The 24,505-nt window shown below is 38.0% G+C and overlaps 1 protein-coding gene across 1 annotated transcript in view; it reads right to left on the bottom strand.

Moving 5' to 3' along the window:
* Positions 1-3,589, bottom strand: part of LOC309627696 (transmembrane protease serine 11C-like) — a gene marked incomplete at its 5' end in the record, with an annotated part of 128,659 nt that extends 125,070 nt beyond the window's left edge. Inside the window, 1 exon segment of the mRNA XM_082389849.1 lies at positions 3,560-3,589. Within this exon segment, the coding sequence (XP_082245975.1) occupies positions 3,560-3,589 (30 nt within the window).
* Between the last annotated feature and the right edge of the window lie 20,916 nt (positions 3,590-24,505).

The following is a 24,505-nucleotide window of genomic DNA, read 5'->3' as shown; positions in this document are numbered from 1 at the left end:
TTCCCACCAACAATGCGGGAGGGTTCCCTTTTCACCACACTCTTTCCAGCATTTATTGTTTCTAGATTTTTTGATAATGACCATTCTGACCGGCGTGAGGTGATACCTTGAAAACCATAATTCAAAAAGAGACATGTACCACAATGTTCATTGCAGCACTATTTACAATAGCCAGGACATGAAACCGACCTAAATGTCCATTGACAGATGAATGGATAAAGAAGATGTGGCACATACATACAATGGCATATTACTCAGCCATAAAAAGAAATGAAATTGAGTTATTTGTAGTGAGGTGGATGGACCTAGAGTCTGTCATACAGAGTGAAGTAAGTCAGAAAGAGAAAAACAAATACTGTATGCTAATGCATGTATATGGAATCTAAAAAAAAAAAAAAAAACGTACTGATGAACCTAGTTGCAGGGCAGGAATAAAGAGGTAGACATAGAGAATGGACTTGAGGACATGGGGTGGGAGGGCAAAGCTGGGGCAAAGTAAGAGCAGCATAGACATATATACACTACCGAATGTAAAATAGTTGGCAGGTGGGAAGTGGCAGCATAGTACAGGGAGATCGGCTTGGTGTTTTGTAATGACCTAGAGGGGTGGGATAGGGAGGATGGGAGGGAGGTTCAAGAGGAAGGGGATATGGGGACATGTGTTTGCATATGGCTGATTCACTTTGTTGGGCAACAGAAACTAACACAGTATTGTGAAGCAATTATACTCCAAAAAAGATCTATTAAAAATATATACACATAAGCATATTATGATAATCATTTTGTAATATACAAGTGTATGGTGGTAACAATTTTGCAATATATATCAAATCGACTCATTGTATATCTTCAACTTACACAATGTTATATGTTAATTATATCTCAATAAAGCTGGAAGAAGAAAATTCCAAAGGAACATAATATTTTTGTTATTATATATTTTTATTCATAAATACTATATGACCTTAATTTTCTATTAGGATATCAGGGTTGAAAATCTAGGGCATTAAGACAGTATTAGACTTTATTAACTTGTTGGACTACTAAACAAATTTTAAACACTAGAAAGGAAAGCCATTCCTTAGCTCTGTTATCCTGTTAGAGCACCGAGTCCTGAATTGGAAGGTGTAGTGATAAATTAGGTGCTACTGTTGGTATTCAGAGGAACTATCAGACTATTATACTAAAGGATTAGTTTCTCTCCTTCAAATGTAACCTGGACCTTGAGCAGAGAAAAGAAAAAAATATGATCTAGGATCTCTTCTGAGTGTTATTTTGATTGGTTTTTCCTCCCTAGAAGAGTCATGTTTTTCAAATAATCCAGGTCACATTCTGGGCTAGGGCTAAGAGCTCAAGGGAGGACTAGATCCTGACCAATTCTTCTCTTTGTATCTTTATTTATTTATTTTTATTTGCTTTCCAAGTGGTTTTTACAATTGAGATACAATTGACATATAACATTATATTAGTTTCAGGTGTACAACATAATGATTCAATATATGTACATATTGCAAAATGATCACCACAATAAGTCTAGTTAACATCCATCCAAGATTTTTATGCACATTAAAGCTTGAGAAGCAAGGTTTACATAAGTGGCTCTCAGCCTGGGCTTTCAAAAAAGATCACATGTGGATTTTTGCAAACTATCAAATCTTGGGTCCTCTCCCACAGATTCTGTTCATTGGTCTGGGTGGGAACATCAATGTTGCTTTAATTAAGTGCTCCAGGTGATTCTAAGTGAGGCCAGGGTTAAGTATGTGGGCTCCCAAGTATATTTATGAGAGTTGAGTCCAGGCTTTTGTCCAAGGGGAGGTAACAAGGTCTGTTCTACATGGGTTTGGTAGAGGCAGGGCGGTGGAGCCCACATTAGCTATTGTGTAGCAAAATTTAGGGGCATCTGTGGAAAGGGAGGGTCCTTGAAGACAAGAAAGGAGAAGCTCAAAGTCTGTTCTCCAGGTAGGAGCTCATTGTTCCTGAATATCTCCTGAAACAAGGAAGGGTTGACTTTCCTGAGTTTCAAGGCCCTTCTGCCCATGGCCACATTGGTAGCAGGTAAAGGATCTGTGCCGAAGCCTTTAAAGGCATATTCTCAAGATGCTGATGTGATTTCTCCACATAATCTCACCTGAGGAAGAAACCTAGAGGAGGAAGCAGAAGAGGAAGAAATGGTAGGTTCTCAGGTAAATGTCCTGTCTTGCATCAGGGGCTATGTTCTTCTTACTTCTTGAAATGCCATGGTTTTAGAACATGCAAAATTTTACTTCTGTACTTCTGGTGTTTCTGCCTAACAAGTTTTTTTTCAACTACCTTTTTTTTCTTCTTTCTTGTGACAGTCAAGGTTAACTCTTAAGAACACTTCTCCCCTGTATCCCAGATCCTTCTTTGTTTTCTCCATTCAGATTTCTGATGGGCCTTGAGCACTTGCCACCATCAATTAATGACCTGCAACTACAGATAATGTTCTTGTGACAGATCACTTTGGAAAGTTATTGATAGCTAAGATTCATATGTAGGAAGAAGTGGGGACCTGGAATATCAGTGAAGAAGGGAAGTGTAGTGTTTAGTGCCCATATGGATGCTTCGTCAGCTCTATGTAGACCAGGATTAAGAAAATGCACATCTAGGGCTTCCCTGGTGGCACAGTGGTTAAGAATCGCCTGCCAATGCAGGGGACACGGGTTTGAGCCCTGGTCGGGGAAGATCCCACATGCCATGGAGGAGCTAAGCCACTGTGCCACAACTACTAAGCCTGCGTTCTAGAGCTTCTGAGCCACAACTACTGAAGCCCACGTGCCTAGAGCCCATGCTCCGCAACAAGAGAAGCCACCTCAATGAGAAGCCTGTGCACTGTAACGAAGAGTAGCCCCCACTTGCCGCAACTAGAGAAAGCCCGTGCACAGCAACAAAGACCCAAAACAGCCAAAAAATAAAAATAAAAAATAAAAAATAAATAAATAAATAAGAAAATGCACATCTAAACAGGATGGCATTTATGACCCAGAATAATGCAGAAATTTCTAGAAATATAAGAGTAATTAGGAGACACTGCCTCGCTATAATGCTAAAGGAAGATTATTTAAATACACTACTGTATTAGAGATTGCAGAATATGGGCACTCTATGTGGCTTGACATTTGAATAAGACTGATGTTTTTCATGACTAGATTTAGATTATGATTTGCTTATTTTTCTGGCCAGTAAATATCACAGCAGTTATGTGTCCTTCGGCAAACATTAGGCACCTGATATCAGTTTGTCCCATTACAGCTGATGTTAACTTCATTCACTTGGTTCATGTGGCAGATTCCCTCCCCTACTCTTTGTATCTTTTCAAAACTACTGAAAAGTAATCTAAAAATGCTGTTCAAGGAAATGGATTTATGTTGAATTTTCTTTTACAGTACCACTTGTCCTGTGAGAATTCTTGCCCCATAGAATTCTTTCTGTGGTCAGGACCATACATATATTGTGGGCTTATAATTAACTGATAACAGTATCAGTACACTTGTCCCTAGATGTTTCCACACCTAGATCTTTCTCACACATGGTGACTTACTTGCTCAAAACTGCATTCTGGTGCTCTCATTTTTGTCTGCTATTATCTTAGAAGGTGAATCACCTTAAATACCCTCAGCTTGGTCCCTGGCTTCTGTTCTCAACATTTAAGACTTGTTGAAAGTAGTTCTCCAGGCCAGGATCTCCCAAATGTGCATCTAGAGAGTCAAAGAGATGCCTTTTACAAAATCTATTAGTTAACATTAAACTTGGCCCTAAAGAGACAGTCTAGAAAAAGTACCTCACATATTTATCATTTTGGCCTTTGGCTAAGAAGCAAGAAAAAAAAGAAAATAAATTTGAATTTGAGAAGAAATTATTTTTGCCTTGACTCTGATGCTTTCCCTTTCATTTCCTATTCCTTGAAAGTGAAGTTGCTATTTTGGGATTAACAATTTCCATTTACAGTTGGCACAGGAATATTTGAAATATCCTGAACTAGTGGTAGTGAGAAAATCAGCAAGATAGATTAGCTTTCTCCATGCATATCCAGAAACTCCCCTGGAAATCACATCTGTTCATTTCCTCATCAATTACTCACAGCCTAACCTACTGCAAGAGAATTTTAACCTCCTGAGGATGAAATTATGTGCTACTTCTTGATATTCTTTCTTCTCTTTTCCTATAGTGATACAGTTTGTGATTTTTAACTGAGCAGATTCTATTCAAAAACAAAAACTATGTTTTCCTGTCTCTGTTTGTTCCATCTAGGAGTGATGGAGTACATTTAAGTTCTGACAAATGGAATGAAATGGAAAGTGGTATGTGCAATTTATGACATGTTTTCTTAATAGAAGCCATGCTCTTCTTCCTATTCTGCCTTCTGTCTGGCTGGAATGTGAACATGATGATCAGAACTGGCACAGTCACTTTGAATATTGAGATGATCTGGGCAATATAGGTCATGGTAGCATAGCAAGATTGAAGGAGGCTGGGTCTCTGACATCTTGAAGTGACATACTGAACCTGAGTCACTGACTTCTGAAAATATTTGTGTCTGAATCTCATAAATATGTGTATCTGTTTCCCCCTAGATCAGTGGTTCTCAAATCTTGGCTGAACATTAGAACCACCTGGGGAGCTTTTAAAGTTAAAATTTCCACTCCAGACAGCATCTTTGAGTGGGGCTTTTGTACTAGTATTTTTTGAAAAAAGCTTTCCAGGTGATTCTAAGGTGCAGTCAGGGTTAAATTTTATTAATCTAGATCAGGGATCAGCAAACTGTGTAATCTAGCTTGCTGCCTAGTTTTGTATGGCCTGTGCCTAAGAAGGTTTCTACATTTTTTAAAAGTTGAAAAAAAGTCAAAATAATAATATTCTGTGACGTGAAAATTACATGAAGTTCAAATTTCAGTGTCCATGAATAGAGTTTTATTGGAAATTAACTACATTCACTTATTTACATATTGGTTACTTTAGCATTACAACATTAGACTCAAGTTGTGATAGAGACTATTATGGCCCACAGAGAGGAAAATGTATACTGTCTGATCCTTTACAGGAAAAGTGTGCTGACCCTGCTCTAGATGCTGAGCACTTTAAGGCAAGGACTAGTGTGATGTTCTAGAAACTCTCCTTCATTACTCCATTACTCCCATTATAGCACCTAGCCTACTACGTGCCATTAAGTACACAGTAGTCACCCAATGAATGGCTTGTTGGGTTGAATCTGTATCCAGTTTCAGATAGAATGGGAGAAAGAGGAAGGCTATCTATCTATCTACTCTTAAAAAGTTAACCAAATAGATAACACAACATTATTATTACATAGACTCATGTGAAGTAGAAAAAGGTAGGTTTTGTGGAGTGAATATTTGTGCTGTGCTTTGGTTGTCCAGCTGTCTTTGTTTAACTAGTTACTGGCCCAAGTGAAAGAGTAGTTATTTTGAGGATATGGCTAGTAGCTTCCAGGTTTGGTGTCTAGAATAGTGAACAAGAAAATCTTAAAATGGTAATGGGCAGAACGGAGCCCGCGGATACGCAGAGCTGGAACTCCTGGCTTGGGGTCTCTTCCCTCCACCGTCACGGAATTGCCCCGGAGCCCGACAGGAGGGTGGCCTCACTGAGGCTGCCATCTCTGGAGGGGCCCCGGCGGCCGAAGCCACGACAGTCATGGGGACAGCGGGCCAAGAGAAGATGGCGGAAGAGTAAGACACGGAGATCAACTTCCTCCCCACAGATACATCAGAAATACATCTACACGTGGAACTGCTCCTACAGAACACCTACTGAACACTGGCAGAAGACCTCAGACCTCCCAAAAGGCAAAAAACTCCCCACGTACCTGGGTAGGGCAAAAGAAAAAAAGAAAAAACAGAGACAAAGAATAGGGACGGGACCTGCACCAGTGGGAGGGAGCTGTGAAGGAGGAACGGTTTCCACACACTAGGAAGCCCCTTCGCGGGCGGAGACTGCGGGTGGCAGAGGGGGGAAGCTTCGAAGCCGCGGAGGAGAGCGCAGCCACAGGGGTGTGGAGGGCAAAGCGGAGAGATTCCCGCACAGAGGATCGGTGCCGACCAGCACTCACCAGCCCGAGAGGCTTGTCTGCTCAGCCTCCGGGGCGGGTGGGGGCTGGGAGCTTTGGCTTCGGCTTCGGAGGTCGGATCCCAGGGAGAGGACTGGGGTTGGCGGCGTGAACACAGCCTAAAGGGGCCAGTGCACCACATCTAGCTGAGAGGGAGTCTGGGGAAAGGTCTGGAGCTGCCGAAGAGGCAAGAGACTTTTTCTTGCCTCTTTGTTTCCTGGTGCACGAGGAGAGGGGATTCAGAGCGCCGCCTAAAGGAGCTTCAGAGACGGGCGCGAGCTGCGGCTATCAGCACAGATACCAGAGACAGGCATGAAACACTAAGGCTGCTGCTGCTGCCACCAAGAAGCCTGTGTGCAAGCACAGGTCACTATCTACACCTCCCCTCCGGGGAGCCTGTGCAGCCCACCACTGCCAGGGTCCCATGATTCAGGGACAACTTCCCCGGGAGAACACATGGCGCACATCAGGCTGCTGCAATGTTGCGCAGACCTCTGCCCTGCAGGCTCGCCCCGCATCTGTACCCCTCCCTCTCCCCGGCCTGAGTGAGCCAGAGCCCCAGAAGCAGCTGCTCCTTTAACCAGCTACTGTCTGAGTGAAGAATAGACGCCTTCAGGGGAGCTACATGCAGAGGCGGGGCCAAATCCAAAGCTGAACCCCAGGAGCTGTGCAAACAAAGAAGAGAAATGGAAATCTCTCCCAGCAGCCTCAGGAGCAGCGGATAAAATCTCCACAATCAACTTGAGGTACCCTGCATCTGTTGAATACCTGAATAGACAACGAATCATCCCAAATTGAGGAGGTGGACTTTGGGACCAAGATAGATATTATTTTTTTCCCCCTTTTTCTCTTTTTGTGAGTGTGTATATGTACGCTTCTGTGTGTGATTTTGTCTGTATAGCTTTGCTTTCACCATTTGTCCTAGGATTCTGTCCATCCGTTCTTTTTTCTTTAAAAAATTTTTTTTATAATAATTATTTTTTATTTTTTATTTTAATAACTTTATTTCATTTTATCTTACTTTATTTGATTTGATTAGATTTTATCCTCTTTCTTTCTATTTTTTCTCCCTTTTATTCTGAGCCAAGTAGATGAAAGTCTCTTGGTGCTCCAACCAGGAGTCAGTGCTGTGCCTCTGAGGTGGGAGAGCCAACTTTAGGACACTGGTCCACAAGAGACCTCCCATCTCCATGTAATATCAAATGGCAAAAATCTCCCAGAGACCTCCATCTCAACACCAAGACGCAGCTTCACTCAACGACCAGCAAGCTACAGTGCTGGACACCCTATGCCAAACAACTAGCAAGACAGGAACACAGCCTCATCCATTAGCAGACAGGCTGCCTAAAATCATAATAAGGCCACAGACACCCCCAAACACACCACAAGATCTGGACCTGCCCACCAGAAAGACAAGATCCAGCCTCATCCAATAGAACACAGGCACTAGTCCCCTCCAAAAGGAAGCCTACACAACGCACTGAACCAACCTTAGCCACTGGGGACAGACACCAAAAACAATGGGAACTACGAACCTGCAGCCTGCAAAAAGGAGACCCCAAACACTGTATGATAAGCAAAATGAGAAGACAGAAAAACACACAGCAGATGAAGGAGCAAGGTAAAAACACAGCAGACCTAACAAATGAAGAGGAAATAGGCAGTATACCTGAAAAAGAGTTCAGAATAATGATAGTAAAGGTGATCCAAAATCTTGGAAATAGAATAGACAAAATGCAAGAAACATTTAAAAAGGACATAGAAGAAGTAAAGAGGAAACAAGCAATGATGAACAACACAATAAATGAAATTAAAAATACTCTATATGGAATCAATAGCAGAATAACTGAGGCAGAAGAAGGGATAAGTGACCTGGAAGATAAAATAGTGGAAATAACTACTGCAGAGCAGAAGAAAGAAAAAAGAATGAAAAGAACTGAGGACAGTCTCAGACACCTCTGGGACAACATTAAATGCACCAACATTCGAATTATAGGGGTCCAAGAAGAAGAAGAGAAAAAGAAAGGGACTGAGAAAATATTTGAAGAGATTATAGTTGAAAACTTCCCTAATATGGGAAAGGAAATAATTAATCAAGTCCTGGAAGCACAGAGAGTCCCATACAGGATAAATCCAAAGAGAAACACGCCAAGACACATATTACTCAAACTATCAAAAATTAAATATAAAGAAAACATATTAAAAGCAGCAAGGGAAAAACAACAAATAACACACAAGGGAATCCCCATAAGGTTAACAGCTGATCTTTCAGCAAAAACTCTGCAAGCCAGAAGGGAGTGGCAGGACATATTTAAAGTGATGAAGGAGAAAAACCTACAACCAAGATTACTCTACCCAACAAGGATCTCATTCAGATTTGATGGAGAAATTAAAACCTTACAGACAAGCAAACGCTGAGAGAGTTCAGCACCACCAAACCAGCTTTACAACAAATTCTAAAGGAACTTCTCTAGGCAGGAAACACAAGAGAAGGAAAAGACCTGCAATAACAAACCCAAAACAATTAAGAAAATGGGAATAGGACCATACATATCGATAATTACCTTCAATGTAAATGGATTAAATGCTCCGGCCAAAAGACGTAGACTGGCTGAATGGATACAAAAACAAGACCCATATATATGTTGTCTACAAGAGACCACTTCAGACCTAGGGACACATACAGACTGAAAGTGAGGGGATGGAAAAAGATATTCCATGCAAATGGAAATCAAAAGAAAGCTGGAGTAGCAATTCTCATATCAGACAAAATAGACTTTAAAATAAAGACTATTACAAGAGACAAAGAAGGACACTGCATAATGATCAAGGGATCAATCCAAGAAGAAGATATAACAATTGTAAATATTTATGCACCCAACATAGGGGCACCTCAATACACAAGGCAAATGCTAACAGCCATAAAACGTGAAATTGACAGTAACACAATCATAGTAGGGGACTTTAACACCCCACTTTCACCAATGGACAGATCATCCAAAAAGCAAATAAATAAGGAAACACAAGCTTTAAATGATACATTAAACAAGGTGGACTTAATTGATATTTATAGGACATTCCATCCAAAAACAAAAGAATACACATTTTTCTCAAATGCTCATGGAACATTCTCCAGCATAGATCATATCTTGGGTCACAAATCAAGCCTCGGTAAATTTAAGAGAATTGAAATCATATCAAGTATCTTTTCTGACCACAACATTATGAGACTAGATATCAATTACAGGAAAAGATCTGTAAAAAATACAAACATATGGAGGCTAAACAATACACTACTTAATAACCAAGAGATCACTGAAGAAATCAGAGAGGAAATCAAAAAATACCTAGAAACAAATGACAATGAAAACACAACAACCCAAAACCTATGGGATGCAGCAAAAACAGTTCTAAGAGGGAAGTTTATAGCAATACAATACTACCTTAAGACACAGGAAACATCTTAAATAAACAACCTAACCTTGCACCTAAAGCAATTAGAGAAAGAAGAACAAAAAAACCCCAAAGTTAGCAGAAAGAAAGAAATCATGAAGATCAGATCAGTAATAAATGAAAAAGAAATGAAGGAAATGATAGCAAAGATTAATAAAAGTAAAAGCTAGTTGTTTGAGAAGATAAAAAAAATTGATAAACCATTAGCCAGACTCATCAAGAAAAAAAGGGAGAAGACTCAAATCATTAGACTTAGAAATGAAAAAGGAGAAGTAACAACTGGCACTGCAGAAATACAAAGGATCATGAGAGATTACTCCAAGCAACTCTATGCCAATAAAATGGACAACCTGGAAGAAATGGACAAATTCTTAGAAATGCAAAACATGCCGAGACTGAACCAGGAAGAAATAGAAAATATGAACAGACCAATCACAAGCACTGAAACTGAAACTGTGATTAAAAATCTTCCAACAAACAAAAGCTCAGGACCAGATGGCTTCACAGGCGAATTCTATCAAATATTTAGAGAAGAGCTAACACCTATCCTTTCAAACTCTTCCAAAATATAGCAGAGGGAGCAACACTCCCAAACTCATTCTACGAGGCCACCATCACCCTGATACCAAAATCAGACAAAGATGTCACAAAGAAAGAAAACTACAGGCCAATATCACTGATGAACATAGATGCAAAAATCCTCAACAAAATACTAGCAAACAGAATCCAACAGCACATTAAAAGGATCATACACCATGATCAAGTGGGGTTTATCCCAGGAATGCAAGGATTCTTCAATATACGCAAATCAAACAATGTGATACACCATATCAACAAATTGAAGGAGAAAAACCATATGATCATCTCAATAGATGCAGAGAAAGCTTTCGACAAAATTCAACACTCATTTATGATAAAAGCCCTGCAGAAAGTAGTCATAGAGTGAACTTTCCTCAACATAATAAAGGCCATATATGACAAACCCAGAGCCTACATCATTCTCAATGGTGAAAAACTGAAACCATTTCCACTAAGATCAGGAACAAGATAAGGCTGCCCACTCTCACCACTATTATTCAACATAGTTTCGGAAGTTTTAGCCACAGCAATCAAAGAAGAAAAAGAAATAAAAGGAATCCAAATTGGAAAAGAAGAAGTAAAGCTGTCACTGTTTGCAGATGACATGATACTATACAGAGAGAGTCTTAAAGATGCTACCAGAAAACTACTAGAGCTAATCAATGAATTTGGTAAAGTAGCAGGATACAAAATTAATGCACAGAAATCTCTGGCATTCCTATACACTAATGATGAAAAAACTGAAAGTGAAATTAAGAAAACACTCCCATTTACCATTGCAACAAAAAGAATAAAATATCTAGGAATAAACCTACCTAAGGAGACAAAAGACCTGTATGCAGAAAATTATAAGACACTGATGAAAGAACTTAAAGATGATACAAATAGATGGTGAGATATAAAATGTTCTTGGAATGGAAGAATCAACTTTGTGAAAATGACTCTAGTACCCAAAGCAATCTACAGATTCAATGCAATCCCTATCAAACTACCACTGGCATTTTTCACAGAACTAGAACAAAAAATTTCACAATTTGTATGGAAACACAAAAGACCCCGAATAGCCAAAGCAATCTTGAGAACGAAAAATGGAGCTGGAGGAATCAGGATCCCTGACTTCAGACTATACTACAAAGCTACAGTAATCAAGACAGTATGGTACTGGCACAAAAACAGAAATATAGATCAATGGAGCAGGATAGAAAGCCCAGAGATAAACCCACGCACATATGGTCACCTTATCTTTGATAAAGGAGGCAAGCATATACAGTGGAGAAAAGACAGCCTCTTCAATAAGTGGTGCTGGGAAAACTGGACAGCTACAGGTAAAAGAATGAAATTAGAACCCTCCCTAACACCATACACAAAAATAAACTCAAAATGGATTAAAGACCTAAATGTAAGGCCAGACACTATCAAACTCTTAGAGGAAAACATAGGCAGAACACTCTATGACATAAATCACAGTAAGATCCTTTTTGACCCAGCTCCTAGAGAAATGGAAATAAAAACAAAAATAAACAAATGGGACCTAATGAAACTTAAAAGCTTTTGCACAGCAAAGGAAACCATAAACAAGACCAAAAGACAACCCTCGGAATGGGAGAACATATTTGCAAATGAAGCAACTGACAAAGGATTAATCTCCAAAATTTACAAGCAGCTCATTCAGCTCAATATCAAAAAAAACAAACAACCCAATCCAAAAATGGGCAGAAGACCTAAATAGACATTTCTCCAAAGAGGATATACAGATTGCCAACAAACACATGAAAGAATGCTCAACATCATTAATCATTAGAGAAATACAAATCAAAACTACAATGAGGGGCTTCCCTCGTGGCACAGTGGTTGAGAATCTGCCTGCCAATGCAGGGGACACGGATTCGAGCCCTGGCCTGGGAAGATCCCACATGCCACAGAGCGGCTGGGCTCGTGAGCCACAATTACTGAGCCTGCACATCTGGAGCCTGTGCTCCGCAACAAGAGAGGCTGCGATAGTGAGAGGCCCGCGCACCACGATGAAGAGTGGCCCCCACTTGCCGCAACTAGAGAAAGCCCTTGCACAGAAATGAAGACCCAACACAGCCATAATTAATTAATTAATTAATTAAAAAAAAAACTACAATGAGATATCATCTCACACCGGTCAGAATGGCCATCATCAAAAAATGTAGAAACAATACATGCTGGAGAGGGTGTGGAGAAAAGGGAACACTCTTGCACTTTTGGTGGGAATGTAAATTGATACAGCCACTATGGAGAACAGTATGGAGCTTCCTTAAAAAACTAGAAATAGAACTACCATACGACCCAGCAATCCCACTACTGGGCATATACCCTGAGAAAACCATAATTCGAAAAGAGTCATGTACGAAAATATTCATTGCATCTCTATTTACAATAGCCAGGACATGGAAGCAACCTAAGTGTCCATCGACAGATGAATGGATAAAGAGGATGTGGCACATATACACAATGGAATATTACTCAGCCATAAAAAGAAACGAAATTGAGTTATTTGTAGTGAGGTGGATGGACATAGAGTCAGTCATACAGAGTGAAGTAAGTCAGAAAGAGAAAAACAAATACCATATGCTAACACATATATATGAAATCTAAGGAAAAAAAAAAAGGTCATGAAGAACCTAGGGGTAAGGCAGGAATAAAGACACAGAACTACTAGAGAATGGACTTGAGGATATGGGGAGAGGGAAGGGTAAGCTGTGACAAAGTGAGAGAGTGGCATGGACATATATACACTACCAAACGTAAAATAGATAGCTAGTGGGAAGCAGCCGCATAGCACAGGGAGATCAGCTCGGTGTTCTGTGACCACCTAGAGAGGTGGGATAGGGATGGTGGGAGGGAGAGAGACGCAAGAACGAATAGATATGGTAACATATGTATATGTATAACTGATTCACTTTGTTATAAAGCAGAAACTAACACACCATTGTAAAGCAATTATACTCCAATAAAGATGTTAAAAAAAAAGGTAATGGAAGCATTATTCAAGAGAGGAGCATTGTAAGGCTGCATTTATGTGATACCAAAACATCTGGATAAAAAGTATAAAATTTGTTTAAGCAGATTGAGATTTTGTTTGTTTATTGACAAATACGTAGATTCTTAAAAGGATCTGATTTAATTTTTTAGTTCATACAAGATATTGTGGCATCAGGTAGGTGGCCTAAAGGTGAAAACCAATGACTTTTAAAAAGACAAGAATATAAAATCTAGGATTTTGGAAACTCTATCAAAGTACTTCACCCAGTCTCAGGAGATTCTATTCCTGTTTCTACACGTTTACTATGATTTGAGAAAACCTACATTATTAACAAAAATTACTTATTATTCTGATGCAGAAGTATTTAATTTTGGATTTTCCCCTTCATTTTAGAAGTTTCTATAAGCCATTAAAGTTTATAATTTCTGGGAAATAGGTATTACTATAACTAACTCCAAGAGTGTGTCTTCAATATATTAGAGCTCATATTCATTTCTCCCATGAGTAATTTCTTCTAGGCTCACTGAAAATATCTGTGTTTAGTTGCTTTAGAATAAACTACAAGTGGTGATTATGAAAATAATATGTATATTATAAATTTGTATATAATACATATGTATAATGTGTGGATTTTATATACATTATATGCAATATAATGTATATATTTATATTAGATACAAATATGTATAAAATGGTATTTCAAACAAGTATATTTTATAGAATATAACCAGAAAAATTTTGTTTTCTGTTCTTTAGTATTAAAAAGTCTTACAGTTACTATACGTCACAAAATATGGTCTCAGTTCAGAAATTAAAATATCCAGGTCTGTTGAATAATCAAAATTTGAACTTGATTTAAGGTTGAGATATTTCCCTTCCTAAGCTCTTTACCCACTTAGTCCAGCTAGTCCTCCTTTTCTACTTAATTAACAGGATTTGGACCCCTCTAGGTACCTACATGAATGGTTGAGAATTTGGCATCTAGCTTTTGTGCTCTTAGAATTTAGTATATATTTAAAATTAACTTCTGTCTAGTTTTTTTCTGAACTTTGACATTCCTTTTCTACTCATTACTGGAGACGTCTCAACTATAGTTACCTTACATGAACTAATGTAATAATTCCAGCCTGAATTTACTCATTCCTCAGCATTTAGGCAGTGGGAGATATTTCCCATTCTTTAACTGAAGATCTGAATTCCCCTCCAAGTGGCCCCTTGTAAAGGACCTAAGGTGATGGGGCTTTTTTTCTGGGTGGTCTATATCTGTTTCATAGGAAACATTTTATGTATTATTTGTCTCAAAGACTGGTTGTTCAAACTGCCCAAGGGCACTGCCCCTCTCCACTCTGCTGAAAAATCACCAAGTCTCTTGCCCTTTAGAGAGTCCATGTGTGAGTCAGCTTCAGTCCACTGTCTTCTTGGATCTGCAAGTCTTCTTAGGGCTGTATTGGTGTCTTTCGAAGTCCATCTCTCAGCTTGATATAAAGGGGAAAACATCATCTATTCTTCACATATCAGGGTGGTTGTAGTTGTATGAGAAATTATAGCACACCTATCTCCAAAGATAAAATTTTCAAATATCCTTTTCTTATCTCCAGTTTCTGGCACTTTTACATCCCTGATAAAAGGCAGCAAATTTTGTGTCTGTCTCATGTGAGCACCTCTTACTCAAAGGTTTATGGGCATATGCTATGACTATGACTCTTGGATTGGTTGTGGTAGCAGCTGGCATTATAACCTATCTAATGATAGTGTTCACACAAATAGTTTGTCTCTGGAAGATGAAACAGATGGTAGTAAGCACTTAGTAGTAAGCAGTAAGTAGTAAAGCACTTAGTTCTTGGGGACATGGCCTTTTTATTCTACAATGTACAACTCTGTTTCTCTCGATCTAAATTCTTTTCCCCTTATAAATTGAAATGGATGTTTATTTAGCCAGAAAGCTCTTTTCTAAATGTGAGTATTTTTTCAGAAAATACTACTATGCCTTAAAGCAATAGTTCCCATCCTGTAAGACATGAATTATACAGGATAGGGAGGTGGCAGCAGAAGATGATTCTAGACAATATTATTTATATACACACCAGGCATTGTTTTTTAGACTTAATAAACAATGATCCTTGTATGTATATGTATTACTGATTTTTAAACATACGTAGATGTAATTAAGTAAACAAAGGTTAACTTAAAAGCATTACTAAATTTACATTACTTATGCATTTATTTTTTATTCAAAAAGTAATTATTCTCTTGTGGAATGGAGGAAAAAAAATTTTCCTTATAAAAAGGTCCTCATTCTTAAAAAGTTTAGGAGAGAGTAGGTTAAAGATCTCCTGTCTTCTCCTTGGCTGCCTTGTGAATAAGCCCTGTCTTCACTGCAAACCTCGGATGTCTCAGCGTTTTGGCTTGCTGTGTTTCTGACAAAGGGAACCTGGCTCGGATAAATTGCCAATCAAAGAAAAATCCAAGACACCAGTCAGATTTTTACCACAGTTGTCTATGCTGTGTGGCTGACAGGACCTTGGGCCTCCAGTGGGGTGTCAGGCCTGAGCTTCCGAGGTGGAAGAGCTGAGTTCAGGACATTGGACCACCAGAGACCTCCTGGCCCCACGTAATATCAATCGGCGACAGCTCTCCCAGAGATCTCCATCTCAATGTTAAGACATAGCTCCACTTAACGACCAGCAAGCTCCAGTGCTGGACACCCCATACCAAAAAACTAGCAAGACAGGAACACAACCCCACCCATTAGCAGAGAGTCTGCTTAAAATCATACTAAGTTCACAGACACCCCAAAACACACCACTGGACGTGGTCCTGCCCACCAGAAAGACAAGATCCAGCCTCATCCACCAGAACACAGGCACCAGTCCCCTCCACCAGGAAGCCAACAGAAGCCACTGAACCAACCTTACCCACTGGGGGAAGACATCAAAAACAACAGGAACTACGAACCTGCAGCCAGCGAAAAGGAGAACCCAGACACAGTAAGTTAAGTAAAATGGGAAGACACAGAAATATGCAGCAGATGAAGGAGCAAGGTAAAAACCCACCAGACCAACAAATGAAGAGGAAATAGGTAGTCTACCTGAAAAAAGAATTCAGAGTAATGATAGTAAAGATGATCCAAAATCTTGGAAATAGAATGGAGAAAATACAAGAAACGTTTAACAAGGACATAGAAGAACTAAAGAACAAACAAACGATGATGAACAACACAATAAATGAAATTTAAAATTCTCTACAAGGAATCAATAGCAGAATAACTGAGGCAGAATAACGGATAAGTGACCTGGAAGATAAAATAGTGGAAATAACTACCACAGAGCAAAAAGAATGAAAAGAATTGAGGACCGTCTCAGAGACCTCTGGGACAACATTAAATGCACCAAGATCCAAATTATAGGGGTCCCAGAAGATGAAGAGAATAGGAAAGGGACTGAGAATATATCTTAAGAGACTATAGTTAAAATTTTCCCTAACATGGGAAAGGAAATAGTCAATCAAGTCCAGCAAGCTCAGGGAGTCCCATACAGGATAAATCCAAGAGGAAACATGCAAGACACATATTAATCAAACTATTAAAATTAAATACAAAGAAAAAAATATTAAAAGCAGCAAAGGAAAAGAAACAAATAACATACAAGGTAATCCCCATAATGTTAACAGCTGATCTTTCAGCAGAAACTCTGCAAGCCAGAAGGGAGTGAGAAGACATATTTAAAGTGATGAAAGGGAAAAACCTACAACCAAGATTACTCTACCCAGCAAGGATCTCATTCAGATCCAACGGAGAAATTAAAACCTTTACAGAGAAGCAAAAGCTAAGAGAATTCAACACAACCAAACCAGCTTTACAACAAATGCTAAAGGAACTTCTCTAGGCAGGAAACATAAGAGAAGGAAAAAACCTACAAAAACAAACCCAGAACAATTAAGAAAATGGTAATAGGAACATACATATCGGTAATTACCTTAAATGTAAATGGATTAAATGCTCCCACCAAAAGACACAGACTGGCTGAATGGATACAAAAACAAGACCCGTATATATGCTGTCTACAAGAGACCCACTTCAGACCTAGGGACACATACAGACTGAAAGTGAGGGGATGGAAGAAGATATTCCATGCAAATGGAAATCAAAAGAAAGCTGGAGTAGCAATACTCATTTTAGATAAAATAGACTTTAAAATAAAGAATGTTACAAGAGACAAGGAAGGACACTACATAATGATCAAGGGATCAATCCAAGAAGAAGTGTATGGAAATATGTTAATATAAATGTTTCAGACATTACATGAAATTTCTAAAAATCTTATATTTGTATTTGTATGGAAATATGTATGGAAATATGTTAATATAAATGTTTCAGACATTACATGAAATTTCTAAAAATCTTATATGTTCTGGTATAATGTTATAAGTAATAATCCTAGTTATTACTTTAAAATGTATATCTCAGAAATAACTAATTTTCTTGTCAACTGCATTATTATGAACTTTCAACAAATCTTTAACTGTGGTCATTTTTAAGTCTTTTGTCATTTACAGACAGTTCTGGGTGTACTCTGATGCTTTTGCAAATATGTTCCTATAAAAGGGTTTCATCTTCAAGAAATTCATGGAAAAGACTGACAAGTACAGGTTTCTGGTAACTGACTGTACTGCTGAACTGAATGAATAAGCATTTTCAGAACTCTAATGAAAAACTGATGAACTCAAAAAAGTGCTAACAAAAGATCAAGATGAAAAAAAAATTTAATTACATGGGACTGAGTGAACTGATGAGGATGAGTATAATTTTTGTGACTTTCTGTCTGAATTAAAAAAAAAAAAATCCCACAAGGACTCAGAGGCAAAGAATATACAAATCAATTTTCACTGCAAAGTAAAGGAGCTGTTACAGTGGAGGATTACTGGACTGAATGTCAATATTATAACATAGTATGAGTGTGTTTCAGGTTTGGTAATTGCAATCATTGTTGCTTTCGTTGTGGTCATCCATGTGCAATGCTTGGTGTCAGTCTATTTATGTCTTGTAAAAATAAAATACAGTGTGTGTGTGTGTGAAAAAAAAAAAACAAAAAAACAAAATCAATGTGATAACCTGGTTCAATGTGAATAAAGACTGTTATTGAATTATAAAAAAAAAAAAAAGAAAAATCCAAGAAGAAGATATAACAACTGTAAATATTTATGCACCCAACATAGGGGCACCTCAACACATAAGTCAAATGCTAACAGCCATAAAAGGGGAAATCCATGGTAACAAAATAATAGTAGGGGACTTTAATACCCCACTTTCACCGATGGACAGATCATCCAAAATGAAAATAAATAAGGAAATGCAAGCTTTAAATGATACATTTAACAAGATGGACTTAATTGACATTTATAGGACATTCCATACAAAAACAACAGAACACACTTTCTTCTCAAGTGCTCATGGAACATCCTCCAGGATAGATCATATCTTGGGTCACAAATCAAGCCTTGGTAAATTTAAGAAAAGTGAAATCATATCAAGTATCTTTTCCGACCACAATGGTATGAGACTAGATATCAATTACAGGAAAAAACTGTAAAAAATACAAACAAATGGAGGCTAAACAGTATGCTACTAAATAACCAAGAGATCACAGAAGAAATCAAAGAGGAAATCAAAAAATACCTAGAAACAAATGACAATAAAAACATGACAGCCCAACACCTATGGGATGCAGCAAAAGCAGTTCTAAGATGGAAGTGAATAGCAATACAATCCTACCTCTAAAACAAGAAAAATGTCAAATAAACAACCTAACCTTACACCTAAAGCAATTAGAGAAAGAGGAATAAAAAACCCCAAAGTTTGCAGAAGGAACGAAATCATAAAGATCAGATCAGAAATACACGAAAAAGAAATGAAGGAAACGATAGCAAAGATCAATAAAACAAAAAGCTGGTTCCTTGAGAAGATAAAGAAAATTGATAAACCATTAGCCAGACTCATCAAGAAAAAATGGAGAAGACTCAAATCAACAGAATTAGAAATGAAAAAGGAGAAGTAACAACTGACAATGCAAAAATACAAAGGATCATGAGAGATTACTACAAGCAACTATATGCCAATAAAATGGACAACCTGGAAGAAATGGACAAATTCTTAGAAAAGCACAACCTTCCGAGACTGAACCAGGAAGAAAAAGAAAATATAAACAGACCAATCACAAGTGCTGAAATTGAAGCTCTGATTAAAAATCTTCCAACAAACAAAAGCCCAGGACCAGATGGATTCACAGGCGAATTCTGTCAAACATTTGGAGAAGAGTTAACACCTATTGTTCTCAAACTCTTCTAAAATATAGCAGAGGGAGGAACATTCCCAAACTTATTCTATGAGGCCACCGTCACCCTGAATCCAAAACCAGACAAAGATGTTACAAAAAAAGAAAACTACAGGCCAATATCACTGATGAACACAGATGCAGAAATCCTTAAGAAAATACTAGCAAGCAGAATCCAGCAGCACATTAAATGGATCATACACCATGATCAAGTGGGGTTTATCTCAGGAATGCAAGGATTCTTTAATATATGCAAATCAATCAATGTGATAACACCATATTAAATTGAAGGATAAAAACCATATAATCATCTCAATAGGTGCAGAGAAAGCTTTCAACAAAATTCAACTCCGATTTATGATAAAAACCCTCCAGAAATTAGGCATAGAGGGAACTTACCTCAACTTAATAAAGGCCATATATGACAAACCCACAGCCTACATCATTCTCAATGGTGAAAAACTGAAGCCGTTTCCACTAAGATCAGGAACAAGACAAGGTTGCCCACTCTCACCACTATTATCCAACATAGTTTTGGAAGTTTTAGCCACAGCAATCAAAGAATAAAAAGAAATAAAAGGAATCCAAATCAGAAAAGAAGTAAAACTGTCACTGTTTGCAGATGACCTGATACTATACATAGGGAATCCCATAGATGCTACCAGAAAACTACTAGAGCTAATCAATGAATTTGTTAAAGTAGCAGGATACAAAATTAATGCACAGAAATCTTTTGCATTCATATACACTAATACTGAAAAATCTGAAAGAGAAATTAAGGAAACACTCACACTCACCACTGCAACAAAAAGAATAAAATACCTAGGAATAAACCTACCTAAGGAAACAAAAGACCTATATGCAGAAAAGTATAAGATGCTGATGAAAGAAATTAAGGATGATACAAACAGACGGAGAGATATACCATGTTCTTGGATTGGAAGAATCAACATTGTGAAAATGACTATACCACCCAAAGCAATCTACAGATTCAGTGACATCCCTATGAAACTACCAATGGCATTTTTCACAGAACTAGAACAAAAAATTTCACAATTTATATGGAAACACAAAAGACCCTGAATAGCCAAAGCAATATTGAGAAAGAAAAAGGGAGCTGGAGGAATTCAGCTGCCGGAGTTTAGACTATACTACAAAGCTACAGTAGTCAAGACAGTCTGGTACTGGCACCAAATCAGAAAAATAGATCAATGGAGCAGGATAGAAAGCCCAGAGATAAACCCATGCACATATGGTCACCTTATCTTTGATAAAGGAGGCAAGAATATACAATGGAGAAAAGACAGCCTCTTCAATAAATGGTGCTGGGAAAACTGGATGGCTACATGTAAAAGAATGAAATTAGAACACTCCCTAACACCATACACAAAAATAAACTCAAAATGGATTAAAGACCTAAATGTAAGGCCAGAAACTATAAAACTCTTAGAGGAAAATATAGGCAGAACACTCTATGACATAAATCACAGTAAGATCCTTTTTGACCCAGCTCCTAGAGAAATGGAAATAAAACAAAAATAAACAAATGGGGTCTAATGAAACTTAAAAGCCTTTGTACAGCAAAGGAAACCATAAACAATATGAAAAGACAACCCTCAGAATGGGAGAAAATATTTGCAAATGAAGCAACTGACAAAGGATTAATCTTCAAAATATACAAGCAGCTTATGCAGCTCAATATAAAAAAAAACCAAACAACCCAATCCAAAAATGGGCAGAAGACTTAAATAGACATTTCTCCAAAGAAGACATACAGATGGCCAACAAACACATGAAAGGATGCTCAACATCACTAATCATTAGAGAAATGCAAATCAAAACTACAATGAGAAAAACAAACAAACAAAGAAAACTACAATGAGGTATCACCTCACACCGGTCAGAATGGCCATCATCAAAAAATCTACAAACAATAAATGCTGGACAGGGTGTGGTGAAAAGGGAACCCTCTTGCTCTGTTGCTGGGAATGTAAATTGATACAGCCACTATGGAGAACAGTATGGCGGTTCCTTAAAAAACTAAAAATAGAAGTACCATATGACCCCGCAATCCCACTACTGGGCATATACCCTGAGAAAACCATAATTCGAAAAGTGTCATGTACCACAATGTTCATTGCAGCACTGTGTACAGTAGCCAGGACATACAAGCAACCTAAATGTCCATCGACAGATGAAAGGATAAAGAAGATGTGGCACATACATACAATGGAATATTACTCAGCCATTAAAAGAAACGAAATTGAGTTATTTGTAGTGAGGTGGATGGACCTAGAATCTGTCATACAGAGTGAAGTAAGTCAGAAAGAGAAAAACAAATACCATATGCTAACACATATATATGGAATCTAAAAAAAAAAAATTGGTTTTGAAGAACCTAGGTTTAGGACAGGAATAAAGATGCAGATGTAGAGAATGGACTTGAGGACATGGGGAAGGGTAAGTGTAAACTGAGACAAAGTGAGAGAGTGGCATGGACATATATACATTACCAAATGTAAAATAGATAGCTAGTGGGAAGCAGCAGCATAGCACAGGGAGATCAGCTCTGTGCTTTGTGCCCACCTAGAGGGGTGGGGATAAGGAGAGTGGGAGGGAGATGCAAGAGGGAGGGCATATGGGGATATATGTATACATATAGCTGATTCACTTTGTTATACAGCAGCAACTAACACAACAATGTAAAGCAATTAGACCTCAATAAAGATTAAAAAAAAAAAAGATAGTAAGAAGAATAGGACAGAGAACTTGGCACATAGAGCTGTTTTTAAGAAAAATCAATCTTGAGAACCCCAGAATTTTTCTATTGTATGGAAAATATATATAAAAGTTTTTACTGACCTATTAAATTTTATTCCTCAATAATAGGGAATACTCTACTTTTTAATAAGAATTTTATCAGAAGAAAACTTTGTATAGAGAAAAATTATAGGCTTTGGAAGAAGAAAGCTTAGAATACCATATTATAGACTTTTAATGTTTGTTTGTTAACTCATTGATTATCTCTTCAGAAAGTTATAAGTTTAGCTAAGGTAGGGAGAATGACTACTTGCTTCACTAATATTTTCCAAGAACCTAAATCTTTCCCAGGAATTTAAAAAAGAGTACACTAAATCTTTGGGTTTAGAGTGCCCTAAACCAAAGTTTGCTAAAGAACAATCTTGTTAAATGTTATTAACCGTAAGAAATTTTCTCTGCCTAATAATATTGTCTGACTGCTTCTCTTCCCTCATTCTCAAAATTCCTAATTTTCCCAATAATGGAACCAATATTTCTGTGTGATTAGAAAGACATATTGAGTACTCAGCATAAGTGACAAAATAAACAATGAGTCTGAAGACTACTATGGTGATGACCATCATTAAGATACACAGGGTAATCTTTCCACAACTTGTGATTTTCATTTTTGTGTTTGAACCTGTTCTTTTGAGCAGAAAGGACAGGGAAGCAAGTGTTAATATGAGCAAAATATAGGATACTCTCAGAAATACATACGGACTTGATGTTAAGTTTAAAAGTATATTTTGTTTTATATTAATTATGGACTCAGTGGACTGCTTAGCTTGTAGAACAACATGCAGAACTAGTGAATTAATATTTGACCTGCTTATTTTTCAGCATGTATGAATAATATAATACTAAAATCAAACTTCATTCATTCAGCAAATTTTTATAGATGACCTACTAGGCATAGTTGTAGGAATAAAAATCTCTTTCATTATGGAGATTACATTTTACTGAGGGGAGATAGGCAACAAATGAAATATAATTAATAAATAAAATACATAACTGGTAAAAAGGTAATAAGTGCTGTAGGAAAGGTAGAGCTAGGTAAAGAAAATCAGGAATGTGGGGTGTGTGTGAGAGATGGTGGTGGTGGGGCAGGATGCGATATTAAACAGAGTGGTCAGATTAGACCTACTGAGAAGGTAAAATCTGAGCAGGCTTGAAACAGGCAATGGTGTTAGCCATAGAGGTATCTGGGATGTTCCAGGCAGACGGAATGACCCTATGAAGGCCCTGAAGGAGGAGCATATTAGGAGGGCGGTGTGAATGAGGAGTAATGTAGTAAGAGTACTTCTTGGCGTTACGAGGACCCAGATCATATAGGGATGTGTAGGTCATTGTAATAATTTTGTTTTTTTCCCTCTGAGTTAAATGTGAGCTTTGGAAGTCTTTGAGTGGAAGACTATGATGATTTGGTCTAATTTCTTAATGGGATCCCTATGACTGCTTTTTGGAAAGTAAATTATACAGTACAAGGGTGGAAGCAGAGTGACAAGATAAGAATTGATTCTAATCATTGAAGCACAAGGTGATGTTGGCTTGAACCAGAGTGGTGGAGGTGGAGGAAATGAAAAGTGTTTGAAGTTTGGATATATTTTGAATACAGAGTTGATAGGAGTTCCTGATGAATTGGTGGAATGTGAATGGAAAAGAGGTGTCAAAGATGGTTTCCAGTTCTTTAGCTTGAGGACTTGAGGGAGGGAGTTGTCTTCATCTGAGATGGGAAGGTTGCTGACATAGCAGGTTTTGAGGGGATGATTATTATTTCAGTTTTATGTTTTAGATGTTCACTAGTCATCCAAGTGAAGATGCAGGTTGGATATACAAGTCTGGAATTTTGGATAGAGGTCTGGGCTGGTGATGTACATTTGGCATTCTTCAACATAGAGATTATGCTCTGGGACTAGATGAGATTACCAAGGGAGTAAGTGTAGCTAGAGAAGAAGACCAAGAGATGATCACTGGGACACTCCCATATTAAGAGATCAGGGAGAAGAGGAAGACCAAGCAAAGGACACTGAGAGGAAGCAACCAGTGAGGGTAGGAGGAAAACCAAGAAAAAGTGGAGAAAAAGTGGTGTCCTGGGAGCCCATAGAAGTGTACCAAGATTTGTGAAGGGGATCAACTGTGTCAGATGTTGCTGATGGCTCATAAACAAGATAAGCAAATGAGCACTGAAAATTGATCATTGGATTAGCATTATGGAGGTAATTGGTGACCTTGATGCAAGAAATTTTAGGAGTG

The sequence above is a fragment of the Balaenoptera borealis genome (genome assembly GCF_965194805.1).
Source record: "Balaenoptera borealis genome assembly, chromosome: 4".
NCBI classification, from domain to species: Eukaryota; Metazoa; Chordata; class Mammalia; order Artiodactyla; family Balaenopteridae; genus Balaenoptera; species Balaenoptera borealis.
Note: the sequence above shows the minus strand (reverse complement) of the source record. Positions and strands in the feature narration are given on the sequence as shown.